This window comes from Telopea speciosissima, chromosome 3 (genome assembly GCF_018873765.1).
Source record: "Telopea speciosissima isolate NSW1024214 ecotype Mountain lineage chromosome 3, Tspe_v1, whole genome shotgun sequence".
Lineage (NCBI taxonomy): Eukaryota > Viridiplantae > Streptophyta > Magnoliopsida > Proteales > Proteaceae > Telopea > Telopea speciosissima.
In genome coordinates this window covers 33612036-33639256 of record NC_057918.1, presented here as the reverse complement: position 1 = coordinate 33639256, position 27221 = coordinate 33612036, and the positions used below count along the sequence as shown (strand labels likewise).

General features: G+C 39.8%; 1 protein-coding gene across 1 annotated transcript in view; it reads left to right on the top strand.

Moving 5' to 3' along the window:
* Positions 1-22787, top strand: part of LOC122653636 (vacuolar protein sorting-associated protein 24 homolog 1-like) — a 37471-nt gene extending 14684 nt beyond the window's left edge. The window contains exons 4-6 of the mRNA XM_043847541.1: positions 21639-21760; positions 22231-22425; positions 22528-22787. Coding sequence (XP_043703476.1) covers positions 21639-21760; positions 22231-22425; positions 22528-22608 — 398 coding nt within the window. The 3' untranslated portion in view covers positions 22609-22787. The remainder of the gene's footprint in view (positions 1-21638; positions 21761-22230; positions 22426-22527) is intronic.
* Positions 22788-27221: the final 4434 nt, after the last annotated feature.

Sequence of the window (27221 nt, the reverse complement as noted above, 5' to 3'; positions counted from 1 at the left end):
AGCTGCTCGTACACTCCACAACAAAATGGGGTGGCCGAACGAAAAAAATTGGCACTTACTCGAAGTTGCCCGTTCCATTATGATCCACATGAATGTCCCCAAACGTTTTTGGTGTGATGCCGTTCTTATGGCCTGTTATCTTATTAATCGTATACCTTCTTCTGTTTTACAAAATAAAATTCCTTTTTCTATTCTTCATCCTGATCTTCCTTTGTTTTCCTCTCCACCGCGTGTTTTTGGTTGTGTGTTTCGTTCACATTCTCCATCCCACCATTGATAAACTCTGTCCACGGTCTGTTAAATGTCTTTTTCTTGGTTATTCTCGTACTCATAAAGGGTATAAATGTTTTGATCCCATTTCCAACAAACAATTTATTAGTGCAGATGTCACATTTTTTGAAAATACTCACTATTTTCCTTCTTCCACCGTACCATCTATAGTGGACATTTAGGTCCACCCATACCTGTTCCTATTTCTATTCCTTCACCAATTCAAGTCTATCACTATTGTCGACGTCGTTCACTAACCTTACCTTCCACCACTATACCTATACTTGCTCCCACGGTTCAGCCACCTATACCCATTCCTACTACATTACCTACAGATCTTGTTCCTATAGTTCCGGTCCTACCTAGTGATACAGCGGATGCCACTCAGCCACCTAGTGATACAGCGGATCTCAACCTGACACTCAATTTGACTCCGAGGCTGAAGGCTCCATCAACTTACCCGTTGCTTTTCGTAAAGGTACTCGCTCTTGCACTAAAAAACCGGTTTATCTTATTGAGCACCATGTAACCATTTCTCATCTTCCTTCTCACTATCACCTACTTGCTTCCGCATTATCTACTAACTTTATTCTTCACACCCACTATGAGGCATTCTCTCATCCTGGTTGGAAGTTTGCCATGGACACCGAGATGGATGCCTTGTTATCTCGCAATACCTAGACTCTGGTTTCACTACCTGTTGGGAAAGATCTTGTTAAGTGTCGGTGGGTTTATACTATCAAATACAATTCTAAGGGTTCTGTTGAACGACTGAAGGCCCGCTGGTTGCTAAAGGCTATACTCAAACCTATGGTGTGGATTACTGAGACTTTTTCTCCAGTTGCTCGTCTGAACTCTGTTTGGATCTTTATTTCTTTGGCTGTTAATTTTGATTGGCCCCTATATCAAATGGATATAAAAAAAATGCATTTCTCTATGGTTATCTTCAAGAGGGGGTTTATATGGAGCAACCTCCAGGGTATGTTGCTCAGGGGGAGTCTTTTACCAAAGTTTGCAAGCTTCACAAGGCAATTTATGGGTTGAAACAATCTCCACGAGCATGGTTTGACAAGTTCAGCTCCATTGTTACTAAGGTAGGATTCTCACAGTGTTACTCTGACCATTCTGTTTTTGTTCGCCGTCAGAATTCTAAGGTGGTAGTGATGGTCATCTATGTGGATGACATTATTGTATCTAGTAATGATGCTTCTGGTATTGCCCAAGTTAAAGCATATCTTCATCAGCATTTTCAAGGTGCTCTCAAGTATTTTCTTGGTATTGAGGTTTTGAGAAGCAAGAAAGGTATTAGCTTGTCTCAAAGGAAATATGTCCTTAACCTTCTGACTGACACTGGAATGCTTGCTTCCAAACCAGCAAATACTCCTATGGATCCTCATCAGAAACTTGGATCCGATGAGGGTGAGGATTTTTCAGATGTTCATCGATATAAAAGATTGGTTGGCAAAATTATTTATCTTACAGTCACTCGCCCGGAAATATCCTTTGCTATTGGGGTTATTAGTTAATTTATGCAGTGTCCAAAGAAAATTCATTGGGATGCTGCCTGCCGTTTGTTGCGCTATCTGAAGAGTGCTCCTGGTAAAGGTCTTATTACCGACCTAATCGGAATGCTAATCTGGTTGGGTTCTCTGATGCTGATTGGACTGGTTCTGATGGTGATAAACGGTCTACTTCTGGTTATTGTACCTTTGTGGAAGGAAACTTGGTCATTTGGAAAAGCAAGAAACAAACCACCGTTGCTCGATCCAGTGTTGAAGCCGAATATCGAGCGATGGCACATACTACTTCAGAGTTGATGTGGGTCAAATCCTTAATCCAGGAATTAGGGTTTCCCATCAATCAGCCTATGCAAATGTTTTGTGATAATCAAGCCGCTATCTATATTGCAAGTAATCCTGTTTTTCATGAGAGGACAAAGCACATTGAGGTTGACTGTCACTTTGTTCGGGATGCTGTTCTGAAGAAGTTGATTGTTACTCCTTTTGTTTCTACTACCAATCAACTTGGTGATATGTTTACAAAGGCACTGTTTGGACCTGCTTTCCGTCAAAGTTGTTCCAAGCTGGGTCTAGGTGATTTGTATGCTCCAGCTTGAGGGGGAGTGTTGAAGTACTGTTCTCGTGAACAATGATTTGGTTTTTGTGTTTAGGATTATAAACTCCTAGTTCTAATTTGAGTTATGAGTCCTAGTTGTTAGTCCTAGTTTTACTTTGAATTATTAGTCTTAGTTTTATTGTTATTTTCCTATTGTAACTTGGAATCCTATCATGATTGGGAATTCCTAATCTGAATAGGAGTTCCCCTATCCATTGTAATTTCTGATTATAAATACAAGCCTTATGAGGGAGACAGTTATATCTGACAGTTTTCTTCTCTTCCCATCTTCTTCTGTTCTCGGTTTTGGTATTCTTCAAGTGTGTTTTGCTACAAAACTAACATGAGTATTGCAAGTATGGAATTAAGAGCCCACAAAACAGACTTGCTGAAATTATAACTGAACTGAGACGAGAAAAGATCAAAAGAATAGAAGTAAAGTTGCAGGAATTCACTTATGGAGAACCGTGGGTATCCACGTAGATTACTAAAGAATCCAACTTACTAAATGTTGGAATTTTAAATGATTCTAAAATAGATGATTCAAAATATTGTTCTATTTTGTAAAAGGTTTGTTAGAGGGTTGTGTCTTTTCCTAATAGGCACCTAAATGACCAATATGTGTGACTATTGGAAAACATGTTTGAATGTTCAACAAACATGTCTTGTGGAAAAGACATGGTTTTAAGACATGTCTTTTGGAGACATCCCTTGATGGTGCCTCTTCTTCTATAAATAGAGAGGAGGTTAAGCCCATTTCTCTAACAGTTTTTAAGAGGCAATCCCAACTTCAGTTTTTTCTTGGTTTTTTTTTTATCACCTTTTTGTGTCCAATTAAGCACAACTTTGAAGTGTCCCAACGTGGCCTAGTAAGCAAGTGCAACGACTATTGGAGGGGGCTGCGGAGCTGTTTTATCTTGAAGGCGAATTCGCGAAAACCTGGTTTGCACCATAGGGGGCGTCTCTAGTCTTCAGGAGTGATCGGTGGCATGACTCAGCCCCCCCCCCCCCCGATAACTTAAGTTTCTCCATGTGTTTTCAGGTTTGTGACGTTGTATATGGTGTTTGAATGTTTCTTCATCAATCTTGGTTTGTCTACGGTTCAAATGAGTATTCTATTCCCCGTGTTACATGTGTTAACATGTATGTTATGGATAAATATTTCCAACAATTATTAAGACTGTAGAGTTTATTAGAGTAATTGCTACTTTGATAAGTTCCTTGACAAACACATTAAAGTACGGTCGGCATAGGGCAAAGAGTTTCTCTCTTATAAATTGTCAGAACATGGTGGTGGGTTGCATCAAAGGTGAGCACCCATAGTTGTGCAGGCCATTTTTTTTGTGCTTGGATCGACTTCTTGGGTCAAAGTTGTCCTGAAATTTGTTAAGGGTACTTACTGTTCATAGTTGAAAGGCACATACGTCACCACCGTGTTATCTTAGGTTATTACTGCCAACTTGGATGTCAGGGGCATTACTGAAATATCTGCAGCCATTGGGTGGCAATGACGCATCTCTCGTGAATCAGTACCTTAAAAAGTGCTGGTTAATAGCCTCTTTTCAAAAAAAGTTGGATATTTGTGTCCGTCGGTTGTTTTATTTTATGTAGTATAGAATGAGAAACATTTCCAGGCTGTGTGTTTGTGTGTGAGTAAAGTGAGTAAGAGAAGATCGGTAGAGGCTTGTGATTAGCCACAAGGCTTGCCACTGCCATCACCATGCATCTATCATTAGTCACATCAACAACAACTCAGCCTTATCCCAACTAAATGGGGTCGGCTACATGGATCCTTGACCTCCAATCAGCTCTATTCGAGGTCATACTTGATACAAGTCCTAAGTTATGTATGTCTTTCCTCACCACTTCTCCTAGGGTCATTTTAGGCCTGCCTTTAGCTCTTTTAGTTCATTCCATCTGAATCAGATCAATCCTCCATACTGGAGTTTCCACGGCCTCTGTTGAACATGTCATGCCTTCCTCAAACGAATTTCTCGAAGCTTATCACGTATTGGGGCTACTCCCACATCAGCTCTAATTGGTCACGTATGTTGATGTGACTATAGTTGCAAGGCCGTGTATACATGTTCCGTTCATTACCACAAAGGTCATGAACTCATGGTCCAAGCAAGATTGAATATTGACTTGTGATTGTTTGGGTTTAGTAACTCGGTTGTGACTGAGATTAGACTAGACTTGGTGGCAGTTCAAGCCATGTAATGTTATTACTTGTTAGTCTCTCTATGTAGACCATGTGTAAGGCCACATGACCTTAGTTATCTCAATGATAATTGTGTGATGCAACGGTTTTTATTCTTTGACGTAGTTAGTATATCAATATCTTGCATCATGTTAATTGATATATGTATAGTGGATTATTGCCCATTGGAATTTTTATATAATTTAGTATTTTTCGACGTTGGCTAAGATTTTACCGACGTCGGGTTTGTATTTCACCAACATCGGATGAGTTTTCTCCAGCATCAGAAAAATTACATTGGACATTAGACAAAGTGTGTTAGAGGTCGGAATGGGCAAAATTCTTTGTACTATTACGTTGCTGACTTCATTTAGTTGGCCGAATTTGTTTTTTCAAGCAAAGTTGCATAAGCATTAATTGATGCCTATTGATTGGACTTTTAGTTCCAATTTTATGAATATTTGTAAGTTTTTGCATACACATGAAATTGAAAAAATGCATGGAACTATGTATATGAATTCATTACATGAATTTCTTGAATTAAACATATATGATTATGTAATATGAAATTGTTAACATGCAATTGGTATTCGGTAGTTCTTGATTATTATGTTACAAGTTGCTATGGATGTAATGGTAAGGTTGCTCCATTGTGACGAAGTGGTAACGGGTTTGAGTCTGGAAACAGCCTCTTTGCGAAAGCAGGGGTAAGGCTGCGTACATTATGACCCTCCACAGACCCCACAGTGACGAGAGCCTCATGCACTGGGTGTGCCCTTTTTAAGATGCTATGGATGTGTGGGTGTTTAAAAATTTTCACTATATGGATTATCATTAAGTTATTATGTAGTTGGCATATGGAATTATATGATTTTGTTGAAACCCAAAATTGTTGGGGTATTGTTGAGAATACACATCATTCTTGCAAAATCTCTATTCAAATAGATGCTTGAATTTAATTGTATTGGTATAAGTCATTGCTTAGATTCGGTAATGGAAATTCATTATATGTTTTTTGATACAAAAGAAATTTTGATTACTAGTGGCAATATACATATGTTGGGTGGTGGAGCAATTTCATGAATGTTGGAATTCATAGTTGTGGCACAAGTTTCATCATGGAAATTGAACTTGTGGTTTTGAGAAAGCTGGTACAAGAATGGCCAAAAACTTAATGGCTGATTTTCCATTATGACATAAGTCGGTGCTTCCTATATCACTACATTGTTATAAGTAGGTTGTTATTGCTAAGGCAAGGGGCAAAGTATAGTGAAAAGAGGAGGCATGTACACCTTGGATATAACTTGGCGAAGACATACATAAATGGAACCATTGTTAACGACTATATCAAGTCGGGGGAGGAATATAACACATGTGCTTACAAAAGCCTCGGGTCACCAAGGTTATATATGTGTCATCTAAAGAAATGAACTTAAAGCCTGTGAAATAAGTCATATGATGGACACCCAACCTATATGAGAGGAGATCCCTGGAATTAGGTTCAAAGGGTAAAAATGAAGTCACCGGATGACTTGTCTAGTACTACTATTTTTTTGCTCATTCTGGTTAGATGAGAAGATAGTACTCACCATAATGACTGGAGAATGAGTCATAGGTTTCTTAATCAGTCAAGGTCCCAACGACATGTGGAATTGTGTTAACTGTGGTGCACACTAAAAGCTAACTTTAGTGGGTGTAGGAGGTGAGGCCGCCTACTGGTGAGAGTTTTAAGGGCGGATTCTCTAAACATCCATGATTATGAGATGGGTACAAGGCCAAAATTGTCTATTTAATAGAAAGAATCACTAAAGGGTCGAATGCTAGGATATGGATGGTAAGTTAGTCGGCTACGTCAATGAAGAAATGTTCAAGAAGTCTGACTTCACCCGTACTTTGTAGCGTGGCTTATCAGACCTAGTGTAGATTTAAGTCCGAAAGGTGAATCCTACTATTTCTGATGTGCTCAATTGTGTTTTCAGGTTGTTTTGAATATTTTGAATCATGTGGAAGATTTCTGGAATTTTAAATGATTTTAAAATAAATGATTCAAAATATTGTTTTATTTTGTAAAAGGTTTGTTATGGGGTAATCTTTCCCTAATGGATACCAGAGTGACCAATAAGTGTGACTATTGGAAGACATGTTTGAATTATCAATAAACATGTCTTGTGGAAAAGACATGGTGTTTAGGCATGTCTTTTGGAGACATCCCTTGGTGGTGTGTCTTCTCCTATAAATAGAGAGGAGGTTATGCTATTGCTCTAACAATTTTTGACAGGCAATACCAACTACTGTTTTCTTTATCACTATTTTGTGTTCAATTGAGCACAACTCTGAAGTGTCCCGACGTGACCTAATAGGCCTGCGAGTTGTTTTATCTTGGACGCTGAGTCGTGAGAACCCGGTTTGCACCATAGGGGGCATCTACAATCTGAAGGAGAAGGACAAGTGGCACAACTCAGCCCCACCAATTCCTTAAGTTTATCCATGTGTTTTTCAGCTCTGTGACGCTGTATTGTTTAAGTGTGTTGTCACCAATCTCGGTTTGGCTACAGTTTGGATAAGTATTCTATTTCCCCTATTACATGTGTTAACATGTATGTCATGGATAAATATTTCCAATTGTAAAGAACTGTGAGTCCACACAGCTGTATGGAATAAAACCAGAAATTTCATTCATGAAAGGCGCCTGAATAGCTGGGTACATTACTTTAATATAGCATAAACATGACAGTAACATTACAAAGCAATATAGACATTCATGTCATCCATCAATCAAGAAAGACACCATACATATGCTTATATAGACTATCAAAAACTAACTCTTACCTTGACTAGGATTAGCCTAATCCAACTACTAATCCAAATTGACTACTTAATTGACCAATAGAAGACTTGAAATAGCATAAAACAACTCTTGAACTGACTTGGAATTAGAGACTAATTACAACTTAAGAAATTCTGAAATACCTAGTGTTAGATATATGGCCAGAATACCGTGGGGGTATTCTGGACCTTTTCTTTGTTATTTTGTTAGTTTTTGTATTATGTGGTTTAGTCCCACATTGCTCATGTACATATTTTACTATTCAATTATTCTTATAAATAAGAATGTGCTTGGGATGGATTAATCATCCAAGCATCGAGTTCTAAATCTGGTCCTCTTAACATGGTATCAAAGCTGGATTAGAACTCAGATTGCAATCCACGATCTCCTTCCCTCTCTAATTCTCGATCTTTCTCCCTTTCTCTTCTCTTTTCTTCTCTTCTTCCCTTTGTTTCGTTTTGTTCTTCTCTGTCCCATAGGGCAGCACTGATGAGGTGATCAATTGATCCAGCTGCTGCCCTCCTTTACCTCATCCCATGATATGAAGAATTGATCGATAAGGTGCTGCACTCCTTTGCTGCGAATATTGAAGACTTCAGCCTTCATTGGACAGATTCACACTATATTACAAGGATTTTGTTCACTATATTGGAGCTTCAGACCTGCGGCAGATCAGTATTCCAGCACCTACATCAAGCTACATCAAGTTCCAGCCCTCAAGATCGATATCTCTTCACACTTTCAGGGTTTTTTTCAAAACCCTGACAATTGTCGATCTTGGGGTTCCACTTATCAGTTAATTCTGATTTTTTGAGGAGTGCTTCACATCTGTTCAAGTGTACTTCGACTGCAATTTCAGCCTCACACAGTCATTTTCCAGGCCTCATATCATCTTATCGATTTCAGCAATTTCAGGGTTTTTTTCAAAACCCTGAAAATATCGATCTCAAGGTTTTCTCTGCCTGCTGTTGCTGATTCTTGGAGACACTTATTCCTTTATTATTAGAGGGCTTCTCCGATTTGGGATTCTTCACTGTCTCCATGGGTGACTCTATGGATTCGACTGCTACTTATGTTGGTGATGGAAACAGCAAACCAGAGTATCATACTTTCTCTCCAAATCCAATCAAGTTGGATGGCACCAATTACCTACTTTGGTCTAGGTCTGCCTCCTTTGCCATTGCTGGCCGTGGCCTTACTGGTCATATTAGGGGATCCACTCCTATGCCTACTGAGGTTGGGGCTGCTCAAGACAAGTGGCTTGCCAACAATGGAGTTCTTATGTCCTACTTGATTGGTTCTATGGTTACAGATCTACAACACAATTTTCTTCTTCTTGATACAGCCTCCGAAATTTGGGCTGCTTGCAAGGAGACTTATGGACAGCTTGGCAATGATGCCCAGGTATATGAAATCAGGAAGAAGGTCCTTCACACTACTCAGGGAGAATTGACAGTCTCCAAATACTATGCTACCTTGCGCAGCCTTTGGCAACAATTGGACCATTTTTCTGATTTTCACCCAAGTACAGCTGCAGATATTACTTCTTATAAGCAACACATGGACAAGATCAGGGTTTATGATTTCTTGGCAGGATTAAATGTGGAGTATAATCAGATTCGGGTTCAAGTGTTGGGTCACAAGCCTTTTCCCACACTTGAACAGTCCTATGCCCTCGTCTCCTCTGAAGAAAACCGTAGGGCTGCCATGTTGCACCCTCCTATTATCGACGAGATCGGCTCTCAGTGCTGCCCCTGCCACTCCTACACCTAGTGGCATTGCTTCTCTTGGTGATTCTACTACGAGTCGCATTGTTTGTGAGTCTTGTCACAAACCTTACCACACCAAGGAGAAGTGTTGGAAACTTCATGGGAAACCCGCTGATTTTGAAACTAAAAGGGCTGCCAAGACAAAGATAAAGACAAAGACCAAGGCCCATCGACGAGATCACATATGCACTCGACTGGTCTATCCCAGGATGATCTATAGGCCCTCCTTCGTATGCTCAGGACTTCATGCTGCGCCTCTACTACATCGCCTCGCCAATTCCTCGGCTCCTTCAGGTTCACACTTTGCCCGGTCAGGTATTCCATTTGTAGGTCATTGTGCTTCTGTGGCTTCCCATCCTTGGATCATAGATTCTGGAGCTACAGATCATATGACCGGTTCCTCTAGTCTGTTTCACAGATATTCTCCCACTTCTGGGAAAGATAAGGTCAAAGTGGCTGATGGGTCCCTTTCTTCAATATCTGGAAAAGGACTCATCAACTGCACTTCCTCTCTTCCTTTGTCTTCTGTTTTACATATTCCTAATTTTACTACTAACCTTCTTTCCATTAGTAGTATTACTCGTGATCTTAACTGCAAAGTCACTTTTTTTCCCTCTCATTGTGTGTTTCAGGATCTGGCCTCTGGGAAGACGATTGGATTGGGTAAAGTGCATGGTGGCTTGTACCTGCTTGATGACGGTCGCTTCTCTCCACCACCTTTGCCTTCTCCGCTGCATCAGAACTCCTTGGTCTCTTCTGAACTTTACCAGTGGCACTCTCGGTTAGGTCACCCCCCTTTAGGAATTTTAGCTCATTTATTTCCTCGTTTGGTCACCCTACATACTAAGGATGACTTTTTTTGTGAGGCTTGTGTTCTGGCCAAACAGACACGTTCAAATTATCCTATTTCAAATAAAAGGAGTTCTTCTTGCTTTAATTTGGTACATTCTGATGTTTGGGGCCCTAGTCGCAAGCCCTCTATTTCTGGTCATCGCTGGTTTGTCTCTTTTATTGATTGTCATTCTCGGAACACTTGGGTATATCTTTTGCACACTAAAAATCAGGTTTTCTCATGTTTTCAGCATTTTCATAAGCTGATTCAAACTCAGTTCCAGGCTACTCTCCAAATATTGAGAAGTGATAATGGAACCGAGTTTACTGAATCACAATTTCAAAAATATTTGGCTGATCATGGCATCATTCACCAAACTAGTTGTGTTGATACCCCTGCCCAGAATGGTGTGGCAGAAAGGAAAAACCGTCATTTGTTGGAAATGGCCCGGGCTTTGATGTTTGGGAGGAATGTTCCTTCTCAATATTGGGGGGATGCGGTTCTCACTCGCCCTATCTTATCAATAGGCTCCCTTCTCGGGTTCTTAATTGCTACCCCCTCGATATTTCTTGGGTCATTCCTCCTTTATTGTCCCTCTCAAAGTATTTGGGTGTGTGTGTTATGCTAGGGATACCGGATCTCCAGGCAAGCTTGAGCCTCGTGGGCTCCGTTGTATTTTCTTGGGTTATTCTCCAACCCAGAAAGGTTATAAGTGTTACCATCCCCCTTCCCGTCGTACCTTGGTGAGTATGGATGTTGTTTTCCATGAGACCCTTTCTTATTATTCTTCACCACCTCTTCAAGGGGAGAGTTCTAGTGAAGATGTGCCCTTTGAGATTCCTCCACTAGAGGTTCCTCTGGCTGCTGCCCAGCCTCCTTTGACTGATGCCCAACCTCCTTTGGATGATGTCCCAACTCCTCCGGCTGTTCCTCCCTCACCTAATGGGAATCCTTTACAGGGGGAGACCATCGAAAATAGTGTTGTTAATGTTCCTCTTCAGGGGGAGCTGACTCCAGTCCAGAGAACTATTGGTGCATTTCAGAAGAGAATTGACAATTCCAACATACTCACCTACACGAGGGGCAGAACCAACAGAGGGCAGTTGCAATCCCCTTTAGCACCAATACCCATCCAATTGCCGGCTCCAGGATCCAGATCCTCCATCTCCTGGTAATCCCTCTTCATCCGACCTACCTATTGCTCACCGCAAAGGTACTAGGACTTGTACTTTACATCCCATATCTCGTGTTGTTTCTTATAGCTCTCTTTCTCCATCTTTTCGTGCTTTTGTATCCTCTCTTTCTTCTGTTTCGATTCCTAAAACTTGGCAGGAAGCATCTACAGATGGAAAGTGGAAGGCAAATGTTGGAAGAAATGAGAGCACTACATAAAAATAATACATGGGAGCTTGTGACTCTTCCTCCGGAAAGAAACCAGTTGGATGTAGATGGGTCTTCGTGGTCAAACGAAGGCTGATGGTTACGTGGATCGATATAAGGCACGCCTGGTTGCAAAGGGTTCACTCAAACTTATGGAGTTGACTATCGGAGACCTTTGCACCATGTGGCAAAGCTCAACACCGTCCGGTGCTATTATCTTGTGCTATAAATCTTGGGTGGGATCTTCACGTTAGATGTCAAGAATGCCTTCCTCCATGGGAGCTTGAGGAGGAGGTATATATGGACATTCCACCAGGCTTCTCGATGACAGACCAAGGGCAAGGTCCGTAGACAAGCGTGCACTTTATGGGCTGAAACAGTCACCTAGGGCATGGTTTGGCAGATTTCACAAGACTATGATTTCAGCAGGTTATAGGCAGAGTAATGCTGATCACACTTTGTTTATCAGACGAGTTGGTGACAAGGTAACTCTTCTCATAGTCTATGTGGATGATATTGTGGTCACTGGTAATGATGGTGATGCTATCAGGGATTTGAAGCTCCTCCTTGGCCGTGAATTTGAGGTCAAAGATCTTGGTCCTCTGAAATATTTTCTAGGGATAGAAGTTGCTCGCTCTTCAAAGGGCATCTTTCTTTCTCAACGAAAATATGTCCTTGATCTATTGACTGACACAGGGCTGCTAGGCTGTCATCCTTCAGATACTCCTATGGAAGCTACTACAAAACTTAGGGAGAAAGAGGGTGAGCCTGTTGACAAGGGTATTTATCAGCGGTTAGTGGGCAAGTTAATCTACCTTTCTCACACACGACCTGACATTGCAGTTGCTGTGAGTTTGGTGAGCCAGTTCATGCATGATCCCTATTCCTCTCATATGGATGCAGTCCGTCGTATTTTGAGATATTTGAAGTCTGCTCCCGGAAAGGGAATCCTTCTATCTCCCACGGGTCACCTTAATATTGAGGCCTATACTGATGCCGATTGGGCTGGTTCTCCTGACAGGAAATCTATCTCTGGTTACTGTTCCTTTGTTGGTGGGAACCTTGTCACATGGCGTAGCAAGAAGCAGAATGTTGTGGCCAGGTCCAGTGCTGAAGCCGAGTTTCGTGCGATGGCCCAAGGAATTTGTGAACTTCTGTGGCTTAGAGGATTATTACAGGATATCGGTATTGCTATTCATCTTCCCATGATGCTTTATTGTGACAATAAAGCAGCCATTAGCATTGCTCATAACCCTGTCCAGCATGATCGTACTAAACACGTGGAGGTTGACCGACATTTCATCAAGGAGAAGCTTGAGGCCGGCCTCATTTGTGTTCCTTTTGTGAAGTCTACTGATCAACTGGCTGATGTGTTCACCAAGGGACTGAGTAGCAAGTTGTTTCATCCTATCTTAGTCAAGTTGGGCATGCATGATATATATGCTCCAACTTGAGGGGGAGTGTTAGATATATGGCCAGAATACCGTGGGGGTATTCTGGACCTTTTCTTTGTTATTTTGTTAGTTTTTGTATTATGTGGTTTAGTCCCACATTGCTCATGTACATATTTTACTATTCAATTATTCTTATAAATAAGAATGTGCTTGGGATGGATTAATCATCCAAGCATCGAGTTCTAAATCTGGTCCTCTTAACACCTAGGACACTTAACTCTTAAACTCCTAAATTACAAGTATACAATAAATCTCATAGTCCAATTGAGTATTGACTACCCATAATATATGTCCATTAAAGTAAGCCCATTACAAAGAAAAATTATTGAATCAAAGGTCCAATACATGTGTAACCCATCTCCCTTCTGCTTGTGACTTTCCTGCATCAATTCCAAATATGAACTTGGTTCTTGGAATCAAGTACAAGTGACCTCCTTTTTTAGGTCTTAGTTGTATCAAATGGATACCCATCTTTCTCAAAGACTGGTCAGTTGGGCCATTTAAGCTTGAAAAAGCCCATAGGAGCCCATTGCCAATTGAATACTTTTAAAATTGATAAGTTACCTTGCTTTTGTCGAAACTATCATCCTGAGCAATCAAGATGCTCCAGAAGCTCCTACAGCTGTAATTTATCACATCATTAAATATAGGGTAATTTACACATACCACCCCTGAGGTTTGACGAAAGTATAGTTTTACCCCCCAGTTTTGGGTAATTCTGCGTACCCCCTGGAGGTTTACAAACGTTAACACTTAAACCCATACCGTCATTTTATGACTAACACCGTTAAAAACATGGGGTGAAATGGCAAAATTGCCCTTGCAAAGAAAAAAAAACCTTCAACTCATCTTCCCCAAATCGATTGGGGAAGATGAGTTGCTCTCTGCTCCTAATTGAATCTCTAATACTAATTGCGAAGAGGAGTTATCGAGGGTACCTTCGTTTTCTTTGCTGACGGAGATCTCAGAACCTTCTGTTGATTCCTCCTTCTCCAAATCCTCGGGTTCCCCTATGTTAGTTATATTGGGCCAGAATACTGTGGGGATATTCTGGACTTTTTTCTTTTATTATTTGTTAGTTTCTTATGTGGTTTAATCCCACATTGCTTATGTAATTATTTTTACTATTTCATTATAGTTATAAATACAATGTGCTTGGGATGAACTAATCATCTAAGCATTAACCTAATTCAAATATGTTTCTACATGGTATCAGAGCAGATTTCGAACTAGGGACACCAATTTTTTCTCGATTTTTGTTCTTCTTCTCTCTCTCGATCTTCTTCTCTTCTAGTTCTCTCCTTCTCCCTTGTTCTTCATTCCCATATACGGCAGCACTGATGAGGTAATCATGCGATCCAGTTGCTGCCCCCATTACCTCATTTATGACTTGTAATTCTGTCCGATAGACTCCAATCAACACTGCTGCGATATTGGTTCTTCAGTTCCTTCTTGGAGATTGCTTCTACATCAGATACAAGGGCTCCTCTCCTCTCTTTGAAGACCAGAAGCTGCTGCAGAATTGCTGTTTTATTGGTTCAGAAATTATTCCTCAAGATTGAAGACTTCCTTAAGATCGATTCCTCCATTATCAGGGTTTTGAACAGGTTTTTTCAAAACCCTGACATCTATCGATCTTAGGGTTATTGCTGCCCACTGTTGCTGGTTTTGTTGCAGTTTTTTTCTTCACTTATAAGGGCTCCTTCGACAGCTATATCAGCTTCTACAGATCTGTTTTTGGTGTGTGAAGACCTTGAGATCGATCTCATCATTACAGGGTTTTTTAACCCTAACTCTATCGATATTGGGCTGCTGCACCTGTTTTTTTGGATCTGAATTTTTCTGCAGATGTGTTTCTCGTATTAAGGACTTCTCTACCTCAGTCTTTCAGCCACTTTGATATTATTTATTGCAGCCTAGGCTCATCCATCGATTCCATCACTTTAGGGTTTTGTTCAAAACCCTAAAAACCATAATCGATCAAGGTTCTCTTTGGCTTGGTTCTATTTGTTTGGGACTTTACTTAAAGATTGTTTGGCCTTCTCTGCTGCTGGTATGGGTGACTCTACCAACTCTCTCTACTTACATTCATGATGGCAATCACAAGACAGATTATCACGACTTTCCACCTAACCCCATCAAACTGGATGGCTCAAATTACCTTCGTGGTCTAGATCAGCCTCCTTTGCCATTGCTGGCCGTGGCCTCACCGACCATATTGATGGCACTATTGTTAAGCCTAGTGATAAAGGCCCCGATCGGACTAAGTGGCTGGCCAATAATGGTGTTCTCATGTCCTACCTCATAGGCTCTATGACTTGACCTTACAACATAATTTTCTTCTTACGGACACTTGCCGACCAGATTTGGGCTGCTTGCAAGGACCTACGGATAGCTTGGCAATGATGCCCAAGTTTATGAAATTCGAAAGAAGGTCCTTCACACTACTCGGGAGACCTTTCTATTTCGGACTACTATGCTTCTCTCCAGCTGACTGTGGCAACATTGGATCATTACTCGATTTTCACCCCTCTACGATTCTTGATATTGCCTCTTATAAGAAACATGTGGACAAGATCGAGTCTACGATTTTTAGGGTTTGAATATGGAGTATGATCCCATTCGTGTTCAAGTGTTGGGCCATATACCTTTTCCCACACTTGAACAATCTTATGCATTGGTTTCTTCGAGGAGAACCGTAGGGCTGCCATGTTACATCCTCCTATTCGTGGATCGCTCTCAAGGCTACGCGCCCCATTACTCCTACACCTATTGGCACTTGCTTCTCTTGGTGATTCTACTACAGGGACTGTTGTTTGTGAGCACCTTTCACAAACCATATCACACCAAGGAGAGGCTTGGAAACTTCATGGGAAACCAGTGACTTTAAAGCAAAACGGGCTGCAAGACCAAGACCAAGACAAAGCCCAAGGCCCATCGAGTGAGACTATTACTACGGACCCTACTACGACCCTGGTCTATCCCGGATGAGCTACGAGGCATTCCGACGTATCTTGAGGTCTTCCATCTCCCTCTACTACATCGCTCACGCCAATTCTTCCGCTCATTCGTTCACACTTTGCCCGGTCGGGTATTTCTTTTGGCGGTCATTGTGCTTCGTAGCCTCCCATCCTTGGATCATAGATTCAGGGCTACGGATCATATGACCGGTTCCTCTAGTTTGTTTCATCGATACTCTCCTACTTACGGGAAGGACAAGGTCAAGGTAGGCGATGGTTCTCTTTCATCTATCTCCTGGAAAGGGAATCATCATGCACCTCCTCCCTTCCCTTAACTCTTTTGCACATTCCTAATTTTACTACTAACCTTCTTTCCATTAGTAGTATTACTCGTGATCTTAACTGCAAAGTTACTTTCTTTCCTTCTCATTGTGTGTTTCGAGGATCGCCTCCGGGAAGACGATTGGATTGGGTAAAGTGCACGGTGGGCTGTACGCTTGATGATGGTCGCTTCTCTCCACCACCATTACCTTCTCCACTGCACTTAACTCCATGGTCTCTTATGAACTCTACCAGTGGCACTCTCGGTTAGGTCACCCCCCTTTAGGAATTTTAATACATTTATTTCCTAGTTTGGTCACCCTACATACTAAGGATGACTTTTTTTGTGAGGCGTGTGATCTGGCCAAACAGACACGTTCAAATTATCTTATTTCAAATAAAAGTTCTTCTTGTTTTGAGTTAGTGCATTCTGATGTTTGGGGCCCTAATCGGAAACCCTCTATTTCTGGCCATCGGTGGTTTGTATCTTTCATTGATTGTCATTCTAGGACCACATGGGTTTATCTCTTGCACACCAAAAATCAAGTTTTTTCATGCTTTCAACACTTTCATAAAATGGTCCAAACTCAGTTCCAGGCTACTCTCAAAATATTGAGAAGTGATAATGGAACAGAGTATAAAGAATCACAATTTCAAAAATATTTGGCTGACCATAACATCATTCATCAGACTAGTTGTGTTGATACCCCTGCCCAGAATGGTGTGGCAGAAAGGAAAAACCGCCACTTGTTAGAAATGGCCAGAGCCTTAATGTTTGCGAGGAATGTCCCGTCTCAATATTGGGGGGATGCAGTTATCACGGCAGCCTATCTCATCAATAGGCTGCCATCTCGGGTACTTTACTCCCGTAGCCCCTCTGATGTTTTAATTGGTAATTCCTCCTTTATTGTGCCTCCCAAGGTGTTTGGTTGTGTGTGTTATGCTCGCGACACTAAATCTCCCAGCAAACTTGAACCTCGCGGACTCCGTTGTATTTTCTTGGGTTATTCTCCAACCCAGAAAGGATATAAATGTTACCATCCCCCTTCCCGCCGTACCATGGTTAGCATGGATGTTGTTTTCCATGAGTCCCTTTCTTATTATTCTTCGCCACCTCTTCAGGGGGAGAGTGCTGGTGAAGATGTGGCTTTCGAGATTCCTCTACCTGAGGAGCCTCTAGCTGCCCAGCCCTCTTTACCACCCACGGCTGCTGTCCAGCCCTTTTTGGATGCTTCCCATCCACCCTTAGATGCTGCCCATCCTACTTTGGAGACCTCCCAACAACCTCTGGCTGTTCCTCCCTCACCTAATGGGAATCCTTTACAGGGGGAGACCATAGACAATAGTGTTGTTAATATTCCTACTCAGGGGGAGCAGACTCCGGTCCAGAGAACTATTGGTGAATTTCAGAAGAGAATTGACAACTCCAACATGATCACCTATACAAGGGGAAGGTCCACAAGAGGGCAGTTGCATCCCACTATAGCACTAGTACCCATCTAATTGCCGGCTCCAGACACAGATCCTACATCTCCTGGTAATCCTTCCGACCTACCTATTGCACTTCGCAAAGGTACTAGGACTTACACTTTACATCCCATATCTCATTTTGTTTCGTATAACTCTCTTTGTCCCTCTTTTCGTGCTTTTGTATCTTCTCTTTCCTCTGTTTCGGTTCCTAGAAATTGGCAAGAAGCATCTACAGATGGAAAGTGGAAGACAGCAATGTTGGAAGAAATGAGAGCACTACACAAAAATAATACGTGGGATCTTGTGGCTCTTCCTTCAGGAAAAAAACCAGTGGGCTGTAGATGGGTCTTCGTAGTTAAAAAGAAGGCGGATGGTTCGGTGGACAGGTACAAGGCACGTTTGGTTGCAAAGGGGTTTATTCAGACTTATGGAGTTGACTATCAGGAGACCTTTGCACCAGTGGCAAAGCTCAACACTGTCAGGGTGTTATTATCTTGTGCTGCAAATCTTGGGTGGGGTCTTCAGCAGTTAGATGTCAAAAATGCCTTTCTCCATGGGGAGCTTGAGGAGGAGGTATATATGGACATTCTACCTGGTTTCTCTGATGACAGGACTAAGGGCAAGGTGTGTAAATTGAAGCGTGCCCTTTATGGCTTGAAGCAGTCACCCAGGGCTTGGTTTGGCAGATTTCATAAGGATATGATTTCAGCAGGTTACACGCAGAGCAATGCTGATCACACTTTGTTTATCAGACGACTTGGTGACAAGGTTACTCTTCTCATAGTCTATGTGGATGATATTGTGATCACTGGTAATGATGATGCTGCAATCAGGGATTTAAAAATTCTTCTTGCCCGTGAGTTTGAGGTCAAAGATCTTGGTCCCCTAAAATATTTTCTAGGGATAGAAGTTGCTCGATCTTCAAAGTGCATCTTTCTTTCTCAAAGAAAATATGTCCTTGATCTATTGACTGAGACAGGGCTACTTGGCTGTCATCCTTCAGATACTCCTATAGAAGCTACTACGAAACTTAGGGAGAAAGAGGGTGAGCCGGTTGATAAGGGTACCTATCAGCGGTTAGTAGGCAAACTAATCTGCCTTTCCCACACACGCCCTGACATTGCAGTTGCTGTGAGTTTGGTGAGTCAGTTCATGCACGATCCATATTCCTCTCATATGGATGCGGTCCGTCGTATTTTGAGGTACTTGAAGTCTGCTCCAGGAAAGGGAATTCTTCTATCTGCTAATGGTCACTTGAAGGTTGAAGCCTATACTAATGCCGATTGGGCAGGTTCTCCTGACAGGAAATCTATCTCTGGCTACTGTTCCTTTGTGGGTGGAAACCTTGTCACTTGGCGGAGCAAAAAGCAGAATGTTGTGGCAAGGTCTAGTGCTGAAGCCGAATTCCGCGCAATGGCACAAGGAATTTGTGAACTTCTGTGGCTTAGAGGGTTATTGCAGGATATTGGTGTTGCTGTCCATCTTCCAATGATGCTTTATTGTGACAATAAAGCGGCTATTAGTATTGTTCATAACCCTGTCCAGCGTGATCGCACGAAACATGTGGAGGTTGACCGACATTTCATCAAGGAGAAGCTTGAAGCTGGCCTCATTTGTGTTCCCTTTGTGAAGTCTTCTGATCAGCTAGCTGATGTGTTCACTAATGGATTGAGTAGCAAGCTGTTTCATCCTATCTTAGTCAAGTTGGGCATGCATGATATATATGCTCCAACTTGAGGGGGAGTGTTAGTTATATTGGGCCAGAATACCGTGGGGGTATTCTGGACTTTTTTCCTTTATTATTTGTTAGTTTCTTATGTGGTTTAATCCCACATTGCTTATGTAATTATTTTTACTATTTCATTATAGTTATAAATACAATGTGCTTGGGATGAACTAATCATCCAAGCATTAACCTAATTCAAATCTGTTTCTACACCCTATGAGCCACTGGGTTTCAAATCTGGTTCCATACATGGCATCGTGGTTTCTGTTCTGAACATCTCTGTGGTTGCAAAATTTGATTTTGATAGTGTTTTCTTAGAGTCCTATGGCAAGTATGATTTCAAAAAACCCAGTTTCAGATTCCGTTTTCAAATTCTAATTTCAGGTTTCTCTTCTACTACTGAATTGAGTTACTCACAGCAACCATCTTTCCCCCTGCCGCCATCTCCATTTTTTTTTGGATTATTGTGCATGTGAGATATTGAAATAGATCATCATCTACCTCCCAATGGAAACAGAGCATGGGAAGGTGATTTCTCTTTCGAAAGTTGCAGCCCCCTCATCCAAAATACCAAGGAATCTCTTGGATCCATGCCACCATAGCCCCAAAACCCATTATAATATTAAAAATAATCTCCAGAAATCAAGGTGGGCGATAGCTACAAAACAGTTCTGGTTCAAAGAAGTATATCACAGCAAGATTGGAGTTAGGGCATGAGAAGTTTGGGATTCGAAAATGGGTTACCATCTAGATACAACCATGGAAAGGGAGGTTAACCTTCCAGCCCCACCTGCAACTTCCCATTTAATTTACTTTCAATGGTGAATTCGGTAGAAGGATACCCATCTAATTAAGCTCCCATTGTTCAGACCGAGATGAAGAAATCGAGTTAGTGTCTAGGGCTGCTGGATCCAACCAAGTCATTAGAAATCGAACCCTATGATCACTCTCTTTTCAGATCCTTCGAACCCTCTCTGCCAAACCCCCATCTCTCCAAAACCCTAACTTTGTCCGCCTGAAACCCTTCTCCTCTTCTTTCATTCCTCGATTCCAACCTCCGTCGAGGGCCCAAGCTTGCGAATTGAGAAACGGTGAGGGTTAGGGAGATGGAGCGAACAGGTTGCTAGAAAATTTAGGGAAGTCGGAGAGATCTTTGAGATGGGTGGTGAGGCACCATGGCCGATATATCTCATATGGGGAAAGTCTCATCACCTCCTTTCCAGACCAGCAATAAGAAGAAGATGAAGAAAAAATTGGGCCGACGATGACAATATTGATCCGACGAAGATGAAGGGACAAAGCTCCACTAGCACATCCAAGACTCAAGGATACCTGTAACTCATGAGTTGCAGGTTTTTTTTTTTTTTTTTTCTTGAAGGGGCATTTTTGTAACTTTACCCCTGATTTTAACACTGTTAGTCATGAACTGATGGAATGGGTTTATTTGTTAACGTTTGTAAACCTCAGGGGGGTACACAGAATTACCCAAAACTGGGGGTAAAACTATACTTCCGTCAAACCTTAGGTGTGGTACGTGTAAATTACCCTTAAATATAATATCATAAATCGCTTGATAATATTCTTGTCTATATCTTCATTTTTGAGTTTCTTTTTGATAGGTCGATTCATTTTCTTTTTGTGAATTATTATAGCCTGAGTTTCTTCTTTTAGACGGTTCTTTACCCTCCTCCTAGATTTGCTGAATCCTTTTTTTACTGCTTGGCTTCTTAATTAATCAAAGAAATGATTTCCAACACTGCTAACCTTCATATTATGGATGAGTCCAACACTCCTATCACCTTCTATTTTTTCATATTGAAAATACTGCTCCTTTTTGTTTGCCCAAATAATCCTCCTGCTCCAATCATGCATGCCTTCCTCTCCAATGCATATTTTAACCTCTTTATCCATACTTGTCTCCTGTTACCCCCATTCACTTTGTGTCCATCTGCATTCTGCCTTGATTACAGTAGCAGCATCCATGTGTCTTTAATGTGTCACCTTCCCCTCCTTAATCACCTTTCTTTAGTTAAGTGCCATGTTGCCTGAACCATTATCTGCTAGACACTCATTCAGATACTAGGAGAGAATGGTTCTATTTAAGGTTGCAAATGGTTTCCAGGTTTGAAAAATGGAACTCAGTTTTCCTTTTGGGCACAGCGAGGAAAACATTCTCACTCCTAACCTATTTTATGCCAAAACAAATAATTGTCTGTATTATTTAGGTAGTATTTTCATCCTAATGAAATGGGGTTTTTCGGGTTTTCATAAATTTTTTGATAGATTTAAGTTATATTTCTTGGTTGAATTGCAGCAATTGCTCGAACAGTTGGTCATTTATCAAAGAGTGCTGAGGTTATGAAGCTTGTCAATAACCTCATGAAGGCTCCTGAGGTGGCTGCTACAATGCAAGAATTCAGCAAAGAAATGACCAAGGTAATTTTTTTTCTTCTCTTAATTTTGCACCAGTTTCTTAACCACCGATCTTTCTGTTATTTATTCAGAAATGATACATCCTAACCACACATCAATCCCTCCTTTTCATCCCATGTTGCATCCTAATGCCATAGCTTCTTCACCTGCCATTCCATTCATATTTAAAGAAAAACTAAGAACAGATGGTGCTAACTGGAAGAAGTACTACTGAGCCTGTGATCCTGCTTTTAATTTTTTAAGTGCATGGTAATTTGAAATAACATACAGTTGTTCACTTGTACCTTTTATATGGATCAAAGTGATAATGAATTCAACATTTATTTAAGGGTCCTATTTGTCTTTGTCAATATTAGGTTAAGAATCCCCCATTTGAGAAAAGGGGGAGGGAACATATAATACATGGATCATGGTGGTTGGTAACTTTGATCTGTTGACCTGAAACTCACTGCTTGTCTATGTGTGGCTTGTAGGCTGGTGTAATTGAAGAGATGGTGAATGATGCTGTTGACACAGCTTTAGATTCAGAAGACATAGAAGAAGAGACAGAAGAAGAAGTTGACAAGGTTTTGACTGAGATCGCTGGTGAAACTGCTGCACAACTCCCTGAAGCTGTCAGGAGGGAGAGAATAAGGCAACCTGCACAGACGGTGAAAGCGGCACAGGAGGTACAAGTTACAAAAACTTTACTGCAACTCTAGTTCTGGTTACTCTTTCTTCTGGTCGCTGAAGAATTACAATGGAACAAACTGTTTATGTTAATCTTGCAGGAAGAAGCAATAGTTGAGGGTGTTGATGACGAGGAAGAACTAGAAGAGATAAGGGAAAGGCTTGCCAAAGTTAGATCATAATATGTTTGACTTTCACTTTTTTCCTCTACCTCGAGGTTGGAAAATGTGCCTGTATTATATGAACTTCGTTTCAGCACTTCAGCATGTTCTTGCTGGAAGATGATGCCATCTCAACCCTTAATATGTCAGGGTTCTATTCCAGCTTACATATGAAGAACAAGAAGAATTAAATGTGATGATTTCTTATAATTTCATTAATATTTGCCTGCGTTTGAGGTTTTTTTTTTTTTAATTCCAATTTTCACTCATCAGAAAATTATGACTTCCTAGATAGCGAAAGTTTCTATTGTACTAATCTGTTTTGACTCACAATTAACCAACCCCATTTTCGATTTACCGCGATTCTCAGTAACTGTAGACTGAGTCTGGCTGATTCCTAGACGATTCGAATCATAATTGATGGAGACTTACTCATAAGTATTTGATTGCTTGCCCTGGAAAGGGGTATTGTGGTAGTGCCATGACTAAAGTACCTCTCAACCGAGGCAGGAAACCATTTGTAACAACTTCAAATTTCTACCAAAACCTGTTGCAAATTTTGAGCTCTATATGCTTTCTACCAATGATGGAATCTACCATTGATGTTGCACTTCGAAAGTTTCCACTCTCATTCAGCATTTGAGAATGCCCCCTATTCAGAATAACCTCCAAATTGCAGGCCCTTGTATCAACTGGTTTAGAATGGTTGAAATGGAGATTTTGGTCAGATTCCTAATGTTTCGAGTCTGGTTAGATTCTTGTGTTGTAATGAGATCAAAGTTAAGCATATGGTTATAATAATAATAATAATTAATTATTATTATTATTGTTTTCTAATGAAATGTTTAATTACGACCTATTTGGTTAAGAATACAGGGAAACATAGAAGTATTTGTTAGGAATTAACAACGCAACAAAACAACAATTTACAACAAAAAAACATAGAAGAAGATGACACACACACAAAACACAATTTACGTGGTTCACCCAAGGTGGATTATGTCCATGGTCGAGCGAGAAGTTGAGCTTCCACTATTTCGATAATAATGATACAAGCCCTAACCCCTTATATATAAGTCTCACGCAATACAATATAGAGAAAAACCCTAATCCTCAAAATTACAAATTGCCCTCAATATAAACGACTCCAGTATTTTTTAGATTAAGTTGAGATAGTATTACTAGAACAAAAACTAAATGGAAAGTTTTGCGAACACTAGTAAGAATAATTTTGAAATTAACTCAATATCATATAATCATATTATGTCAATTAAATTCTACTTCACTTTTCATCTAAAATATAATATCATTGAAATTTTTTCAATGATATATTGATATGTAAAGTTTAGTTACCATATTTAGTTACAAAATTCTTCTTGGCAATGATCAAAATTTTATTGTGTTTTTGTTCAAATTTAACATCACACTTCTAACCTAAGAGGCCTTAGTAGTTGAAGGAAGATTTAAATATAGTTTGGAGGGTAATGGCAATTGATGAAATGGAAACTTGCTACTCGGCTTTGCCATCTGGAATCAAATTATTTCATTTTGTTTTCCGAAGGACCTAACATCACCAAAATGTGAACACTTCATTTCTTGCCTTTCCCTCAAATATTGTGTCATGATTTTGATATGAGTTCCTTATAAGATAATATTAGAAAAAGAAAAAGATATGCAACATGCAATTATAAAATATTATAGAATTCCAACATTTTTTGAATTTCCAAGTGGCAAACAAATGAAGACAATTGCTTGCGCAGTTGGTTGATACTTTGCCGGTAGAGCGTTGGCAAAAAAAATCTGTCCTTTTTCCAACGTGATTGAATAAAATTAAAGGTCAATCTGCCAAGGTTTTTTGCTTAAATATAATTTATATGGGTTAGAAATTTGACATGTGACCAATCAAAAATATCCACCAACTAATCAACAATTAGTTTGACTACATCAGCCTTCCCCTTCGCCTTGACTCAATTTAAGAGGAGAGCATGTTTTGTATTACAACTTGACATGATATAAAGAAAATTCAAATAAAAACTAATATTTTCATATTTTTATTTCAATAGTAAACTAATAGTTTAATTTTCAATACTATATCAGTAGAAAAGGTGTAGAGATCTTATATATATAAATTTTTTTTTTTTTTGAGGGATGTAAAAAGATATATTTTCATTGGTGTGGGAGTCTTCAAGATAACAATCAATCTTAGTCAACCTTCGATAAGAAAATTAGATGCAATATAATATTTTAAAAGGGACTGTCTGAATAACACCTCTGTGTATGTATTTAGAATTTATCACCTTCTTTTGATTTCTTCAATTTTTTTTATTTGCAAAATTTCTTTAAGTCTAGAACAACAAAAATGTTTTCAAAATAATATGAAAGTGATTTATTATATCATCATCAAAATTAGTCATTGTCTTGCAATTTTTTGAGTACACATGTGAAATGTCAAGTATTATTCTCATTAGAAAAAAAAAATGTACTATAGTAAAAAGGCGAAAAAGTAAAGTTACAATTTATTTGGTATATTATGAGGTGTCAATAATAAGAAAATCCTTGTAAGTTATAGTTAGATCAACAAGTTTTGAATTAAAAACTCCAATGAAGTCAAAAGATTTGTCACAATCTTTACTCAATACAATTTTCTAGGGTTTCAATCGATTTTCGATTGCCCAATTGATACCAATTGATTCTAATCCAAATAGGATAGGAATCAGTGGAGACCAATCGCATGTCTACTACCGGGAGCAGATGACTTCCTTATAAGTAAGGGGTGTGAATTTTGAATAGAAAATGTTTACCTAAATCGAACGAACTGTTTAAATAGAAAACGATTATTAATCTGTTTTGGTTTTAATAATCAGTTCGATTCAATTTTGAACCGGTAAACTGTTGGTTCTAAACCAATTAAAATCGATAAACTGTTCAAACAAATAAACAGATTACTGACTGATTGGTACTTGGATTGATCCAAATTTAGATTTTCACAAAGTCACAAACCCTTTTATCTTTTGGCCCAGCATGGGATTTCTTTAGTGGCCTCTATTGGGCTGAACCATTTATGAAGTGTGTAATCAAAACCAAACCGATTAACAAATTAAAAAAAAAAAAGAAGTAACTATACTAATATAAAACCGATTAACCAAATTCGGTTTTGGTTGGAGAACTTAGAACCCATTAATAATCGGTTCGAATTTCAATTTCTATCCATCTCATTCTGAACTGAATCAAATCCAACCAAAATCGAACCGATTAACATCTTTACTTATAAGAAAACTCACCTATTACTATTAGTTTTTTTTTTTTTTTTTTTTTGGGGGGGGGGGGGGGGTGGGGTGGGGGGGCAGTTGCCCAACATCAGGCTTCATGAACCTGAATTAAAAAAATTATATAGAATAGAAATTGATTTGGTGGGCATGTAATTGTTTATTAAAATTGACGCCAAGCATTTTTAATAGAATAGCAGATGATCACATGGCACCATAAAAGAACTTCTCAAATACATTTTATATAGATATCCACTTCCATGTCCCTCCAATCCTTTTCCTATTGAAGATGATCACTTTCAGGCTTCTCTATGTCTAGGTGTGTTAGTTAGGTCATCAATTTTAATTAATCCTTCATTTCTTGACTTACTTTATGTTTTTTTCTCGACAACTACACTCAATTAGGATCCTAATCTAGTATCTTAAACGTGGCTCTTAGTTTGAGAAATGTAAACAGTCTCGTTAACTTAATAATCTTATTTTAAATATATTTAATAATTGATTTAGGGACTAATAGATTAAGTAGACTAGTTTTTTTTTTTTTTTTTTTTTTGTAAAGATTAAGTGGACTAGTAGTAGTAGTAGGAAGGACGTGGTGTAAAAACTTTTCTCTTTTTTCTCTCTTTTTTTGTTTTTAATGGAAAATATGGTTGCGTGAATGAAATAACTAAACTACCCACCAGTTTAGCCAGATTAACTAAAGTATCAAAACTTCTCAAATGAATATCGGAAAAAATAACAACTGTCTAGTGCAGTTGGTGCAGTTGGTGAGCTGTAATGCGCTTCATGCCCATGCTTTTCAGGAGGTTTCGAGTTTAAGTCTCTTGATTGATGCCCTTGTGTGCACCCCTCATTGGCCCATGCTAACACAAGAGCTATACAACCAACCAGCAATCTCTTGCCCATCATTTCTATGCAAAAGAGTCATTCTGAGGGATTAGAATCACTCAGTCCACTTGATGTTAAAGGTCTTCCATTTTCATTCATTTTGCTTCACTTGTAAATTGCTGGGTTTTCAAATCTAAGGTATCGATTTTAGGGTTTTATAACTGATTCCACCCAATTTTGATCTAATCCTGGATTTGAATCTATTCCCTAGGGCGATTCGGAATTTAAAACCTAGATTTTGATCTCAATTTTGATCATGTGCAGGCTATGCCCAGATACAATCCCCTGAAATGACCATCTCATCCCCTACAAATTGCAAAATCTTCCCTTTGTCAATGCCCTTGTGCATCCTCTCATTGACTCCACGCTTGTGTAGGTGCCATGCAATGGAGCAGTGTTCTTCTTCTCTTATTTTTAAAGATTTTTTTTTGTTAAACTATTTTATATAAGATTCTAGGGTATACTGGACCATTTCTGATG